Source organism: Chrysemys picta, chromosome 2 (genome assembly GCF_011386835.1).
Source record: "Chrysemys picta bellii isolate R12L10 chromosome 2, ASM1138683v2, whole genome shotgun sequence".
NCBI classification, from domain to species: domain Eukaryota; kingdom Metazoa; phylum Chordata; order Testudines; family Emydidae; genus Chrysemys; species Chrysemys picta.
Window position 1 is genome coordinate 149590006 of NC_088792.1, and position 6480 is coordinate 149596485.

At 53.7% G+C, this 6480-nt stretch overlaps 1 protein-coding gene across 1 annotated transcript; it reads left to right on the plus strand.

Annotated features, from left to right (window-relative positions):
* The first annotated feature begins 843 nt into the window (after positions 1 to 843).
* DUSP2 (dual specificity phosphatase 2) lies at positions 844 to 5845 on the plus strand. The gene is made up of 4 exons (XM_005279225.4): positions 844 to 1477; positions 2338 to 2471; positions 3175 to 3394; positions 4185 to 5845. The coding sequence occupies exons 1-4, from the start codon at positions 1090 to 1092 to the stop codon at positions 4397 to 4399; spliced, it is 957 nt and encodes a 318-aa protein (XP_005279282.1). The 5' UTR covers positions 844 to 1089; the 3' UTR covers positions 4400 to 5845.
* Positions 5846 to 6480: the final 635 nt, after the last annotated feature.

Sequence of the window (6480 nt, forward strand, 5' to 3'; positions counted from 1 at the left end):
TGGTTAGCGTCGGGAAGTGAGGGAGATTTTCCTTGGCTCCCCCAGTCACAGACAGGGAGATTACTGAGCTGTCTTTACACAGGGCCAGGAGCTTCATGGCCAGTCTTGTAAGCAAAACACACAATGCAACTCACATTGAGATATAGGCATGTGCAGAGAAAGACACACAGAATGAGATACACACAGACTGTCACACTCCCACACAGGCATGCACACACGAGATCCATACAAACACAAATATACACACCCTGATAGACACACACACATGCACACGCACACACACAAATATACACACCCTGATAGGTACACATTCACACACACCTCCTGATACATACACACCCACACCCTGAGAGATACACCCTGAGAGATATATACACACATATATACACACTCTGATAGGTACACACTCACACACACACACCCTGATAGGTACACATTCACACACACCCTGATAGCTACACACGCATACACACAAAAGTACACACACCCTGATAGATACACATGCACACATACATGCAAATACACACCCTGAGAGGTACAGACACACAAATATACACACTCAGATAGGTACACACACACTCTGATAGGTACACATTCACACACACATAAGTACACGCACCCTGAGAGATACACACACTCTCTCACACAAACAAATATACACACCCTGATAGAGAATCTCTCTCTCTCTCTCTCACACACACACACACACAAACACACACACACACACACACACACACACAGAGTGGGACGGCCTTAGCTCCTCTGATCTCAGTGCACGTGAGTGGAAGCTGCCCAAAAAAGGAGTTCCTCAGTGACACACACTCCCTTATATGGCTGCCCGGAGCTGGCCCCTGCTCTGAGTATTTAAACGCCAGCGCCCGGGTAGGCGGCAGAGACACTGAAGCGTCCATCGCCCCGCGTATCCAGCCTCGTGCGCCCTGCTCTACGTTGCGCTCACTGCCCGGCCGTGCCCGTGCGCCCTGTTCCGGACCCCACTCTGCGCTCACTGCCCGGCCGTGCCCGTGCGCCCTGCTCCGGACCCCGCGCTGCCCCCCGGGATTGGAGTGGACGCATCCCCCAGCCCCAGCCATGGTGATGGAGGAGGTGCTGCAGCTGGAGAGCGCGGAGCTCGCCAGGCTGCTCCGAGAGCCCGAGGAAGCCGGGCGCACGCTGGTGCTGGACTGCCGGCCCTTCCTCGCCTTCTGCCAGGCTCACCTGCGGGACTCGCGCCCGGTGCGCTGGAACGGGCTGCTGCGCCGCAGATCCCGCGGCAGAGCCGGCGTCAGCCTGGACTGGCTCGTCCCGGACAGGGCGCTGCTGGGGCGGCTCCGCAGAGGCGAGCTGTCCCGCCTGGTGGTGCTGGACGAAGCCAGCGGCTCGGTGCTGGCTCTGCGGGCCGACAGCCTGGCCAGACTGCTGCTCAACTCCCTGCTGCTGGAAGCGAGAGCCAGGCCCACTCTCATCTACCTGCTCCGAGGTAAAGGCACCTTCCCCTAGGGGCTCGCCTGTGGGCACCCAGCACCCCTCCAGGAGAGCATCCCCCCCAGGGCGACCCCCCCTCCCAAGGAGAGGATCCTTCCCCCCACCGGAAGAACACTGCGCACCCCCCCACACACCCACCAGGAGAGCAACCTCACCAACCCCCCCCCGAACACTGAATGCACCCCCACACACACCATGAGAGCACCCCCACTAACCCTGGGAGAACACCCCGCACCAGGGGAGCGCACACACTCTCAGGATCACACACAAACTCACTCCTATACAGTATCAGTACCACCACTTCACACACATAAGAAATGTCACACAAACACAATCTCACACACATTCACAGCATGACACACTCTAACTAGCACCCCGCAAACTTACAGGCACTCACAAACTCTCTGGCACACAGCACCAACTTCCACTCGTGAACACACATGCACAACAACCAGAAATCTTCTCTGCCTCTCTCTCACACACACATTCAAATACACAAATTCAGAACCACACCTGCAGCCCGTCACACTCACTGAGCAGCTCACACTACTCCTTAGTGCTAGAAAAGTACACACGGAAGGGCTAAAGAGACATGGTTAGTACCTGGCTCCTGCCCCCAGCTTGGGAGGCCCTTCTCCCAGCAGGTTGAGATTACAAGCTGCAGTAGCAAACCGCATTTTAAAATGCATTTTCAGCACACAAATGCTGGCCCATTCCCTGGGCTCATCTGCACAAGATCTTTCTGCCTGTTACTCCCAACGGCTTCAGTGCCTGTTTAACCCTGGCACACCTGTCCCTGTGCTGAGCAGCGATGCTCTACCTGCTGCTGACATTAACGTGGTGTGTTCTTTGCAGGGGGGTTTGATGGTTTCCAAGCCCGCTTTCCAGAACTGTGCTCTGAGCCACCGCCTCCTCCTGCCTCCTTGCCAGCCCTGATAGACCCCAAAGACGACAGTAACACCAGGACCATGACTCCTTTCTACGATCAGGTAAGTTTTCCTGACTTCATCAGCAATGCGACAAACTTGGGCTGGAAGGCTGATCTACAACAACGACTCCCCTCCCCCCATTCCAAATGTAGACACCCCAGAGCCTATGAACGCATATTACAGGGCCCGATTCTGATAGTCTGACTCATTCCGAATGGTCTCTTAAATGCTGAGGAGCCCGCTGACGTCAGTGTTCATGGGCGAAGGTGTTACTCAGCTGGCGTACGGGGATCAGAATTGGGTACCACAATGATTAGTCATTCGTTTTGTTTGAGGGCCAGTCCTTGATCCCATTTCAGAAATGGGAGTTTTGACAAAGCCTCCAACAGCATCAGGATCTGTCCTTGAGCGTGTATCTGGCCCAACATCTGTCAGCAGGATTTGTGGGGCTCGCAGATTAAATTAATCATTAACTGATCTGGGTTTTCAGCCAAGGTCAAGTGCAGGGTCTATTGTCAGTTCACTCCCAGAAAAATCATTGGTCCAGGCACTAATCTAATCTGTCCATCTGTCTAATCTCCTGATATCATTACTGGAGTAGCACTCCGATCCAGCAGAGATGAGGGGCATAGGAGTACATAGGCAGATGCAGCTCCAGGTGATTGCAGGGCGAACTGGGTGCATGTCTCCAGGGGAGGGTAAAGCTGTGAAATCAACCCAGAGGAAGAAGGTCTCACGTTGTCTTTATTCTTCTTGTTTCTAGGGTGGCCCTGTGGAGATCTTGCCATTCCTCTATTTGGGCAGCTGCTACCACTCCTCCAACAAGCAGGTGCTGGAGTCCTTGGGCATCACAGCCGTGCTCAACGTCTCCGCCAGCTGCCCCAACCATTTTGAAGGGCAGTTTCGTTACAAGAGCATCCCTGTGGAGGACAACCACATGGCCGAGATCAGCATCTGGTTCCAAGAGGCCATTGGCTTTATTGGTAAGTCATGAGTACAGCCATTCCCCCTTGCAGCCCTACTGACGCCCTAGTACAGAGGTTTTCACATAGAGCTCATCAGAGGCTCATTGAAAGGAGCAGGAGCCTTTCCATTGATTTCAGTGGGGTTTGGATTAGGCCCGTAGTCTCTAGGCACGGCGCACTATTAAACCTCCTGCAGCCCTTGCTCCAGAGGGAGAACTTTTGTGTGCCAGGATCCGGTCCAGCCATGTGGCACGGTTCCAGCCCTGTCAGAATCTCATTCCTGGCCCCATGTCCTCCCCTAGGGGCAATGCCCCAGGAAAAGCAATGGCTCTTACCCAATGCCTTAAAGCCAAACAGGTCAGGGCCTGGTTCCCCTCTCATCAGCCATTGGAGCAAATCAGGAGTAATTGCAGTGACATCAGTGGGGTTACACTGGTGTAAGCGAGAACAGAATCAGGCCTGTGAGCTCTGCGGGATCAGTGCACAGCAAGGAGAAGAGGAGGGAGTTTCAGGGCTGAGAGCCCTACACTGGGCCCATCCTGCCCTGGTCTTCAGCCACTTACATCTAGGGACTCTTGGCCAAAGCATCTCCAATGAGCCACCCTGTAGGGCAGGCTGCATGGAGCGCTCAGCCCCTGGCTCTGAGGAAGGGGGATCTCCAGAGATACGAGCGGGAGAGTCTGGGTTTAAAAGGCACAGATCTGGGGGGGTTATTGGAGGGTTCTGAGGGCAGTGCCTCAGGACAGGATGTTCTCAACCCAGGGGTCCTGCTGGAGCATTCAATGACCCCCTCTGCTTGCTCCCCTAGATTCCGTGAAGAGCAGCGGTGGGCGAGTGCTAGTCCACTGCCAGGCTGGCATCTCCCGCTCGGCCACCATCTGCCTGGCCTACCTGATCCAGACCCAGCGGGTGCGCCTGGAGGAAGCCTTCGACTTCGTCAAGCAGCGCCGCGGGGTCATCTCACCCAATTTTGGCTTCATGGGACAGCTTCTGCAGTTCGAGACAGAGGTGCTGTGCCATTAGCTGCTGCCTAGCGGGCACCTCCCGCCCTCCGGAGCAGCCAAAGACTTAGACTCACAGTGTGTTTCCGTTTACAGCCCCAAGGGGGTGCTCTACCCAAACAGTATCACTCATGTATATTGCACTAAGATGTCAGAGGACACCCCTCTGCAACCTGTACAGACACCTCGACCTCCCCGGGTGAAAGCCCCCATCCCCGTATGAATGTGTTGGACCCTTGAATGCGAAAAAAAGAAGTGAAGAAAAAAAGGAGTGAAACTCTGCTTTTCCAGACGCACTGAGAGCAGCCGGGTGGCCTTGTTCCTCACACTGGGACCATCTGAAGGTTATGTCCACTTTATCAACCCCCCAGCCTCTCCCCAATCCCGGTCTTAAAAGAACACAGGATTGATTTGTTCCTATTGCTTTATGGTGTGAAATCACAGCAGGTAGCTTCAGAGCGAGGCCGTTTACACTGTTAATTAGGGCAAAGTGCTTCGCTGCTTTTCAACGGGGCCCAATCCTGTTCCCATCGAGCAGGATCAGGGCTCATGTCAGATAATTCAGTACATTGCCTGATCTTTTTTGATCCACAACTTTCTGCTCCAGGGGACAGAAGGAAAGACAAAAGTCCAAATTTTCTGCTGGGAAAAACTCCACTGAAGAACCCACAGAGAATTTGGTTCCTTTGCTACCATACCAGCAAAAATGACTTGCACAGTTTCTCCTTTGATTTCTCTCTTTCCACCCAAACATCCATCTAGAACCCTGTCTGAACCGTGCCACAGAGTTTAATGGCTGACGCAGTGGGACTGGATTGATGTAAGAAAGCAGAGTTTGGTCTGTAGTGATAAAAAAAAGAGTTTAAACGTTTTCTTGGCCAGAGATCTTTCCTTGATCAAGTCAGCCTCATTGACACGGAAAATCTACTCTGGCCCAGAGTGACAAATATACTGAATCATTATGACCAGATTATATGAACGGTGGATTGTGATTGTCCACCAGGCCCCAGCCTCACTCCTGAGAGCCAGTAGCCTTTCTTCTTTGCACCTGAAAACCCGCTGTAATTCACTCCCTGCTCATTTTTAAAATATGCTCTGGAAGTGGGTTGAGGATACTTGATTGCAGATGATCCAATCCTTCCTCTTGGATAATGTGAGCCTTGCACAGCACCTTCTCTCTCTTGGGGGAGAGGGTGGGTGCCCATCTCCCAGCAGAGATCTCCTCTTTTGAATGCACTGAGGGACTTGATAAAACTTGCCAAGCCAAAGAACCCTCCTGGAGGGCTGACTTCCTCAGCAGCGCTCTCTCTGACAGTGCAGAGCAATACAGTTTCGTGCACTTGCAAACCTCTCGCTCGACTGAAATTAATGTATAGAGCTGTTGGAAATGTTGCACTTTATATTTATATAATAACCCACCGAGTTGGTTTGAACGATGTTTCAATTAAATGTTGGTTTTTATATTGTTCTCCGAGTCTCTGAGCATCATTCTGCCGAGGCTCTGGAGGGTCTCACTGAACAAGGGGACGTGGCCCCGATGCTGCATGAGAACAAGCACCTACCACTGTCGCTGGTGTCCGCACCTGCCAAGAGCGGGCCCTAAAGGGGCAAGGCCAGATGTGCATTCCCTGTCTTCCAGCACTTGGGGCAGTGGGTTTCAGTCCCCCTTTCTCTCCTGCTGGTCTAGGACCAGGCAAGAGCCTCAGGGCTCTCACTGGGTACCTGCATCTCTGCGGGGGGTAGGGAGGGGTCATTCTGGGTAGGGCTGGGGGTCACTGGGTACCCAGGGTTGCTGTGCAGTAGGGGCAGTCTGGGCACGGCTGGGTCTCTGCGCTGGGTGTCACTAGTTACCCAGCATCTCTATCCATGCAGGGGCCATCTGGGTAGAACTGGTTTTCCTTTGAGTAGTGATGTGTGCTCCACTTCTGGGGCACGTGCACCCCTGTGCCTTTGATGAGAGATTTTTGGTAGCCGTGCCGGTTTGGCCCACACCTACGCCCCACCAAGTGCTTAATTTGTGCCCGGGCTTGCCAGGGCTGACCCCCGGCACCTCTAGGCATGGCAGTTGATAGCCCCGGCACCGCTGGGTTTGCCATATCAGTT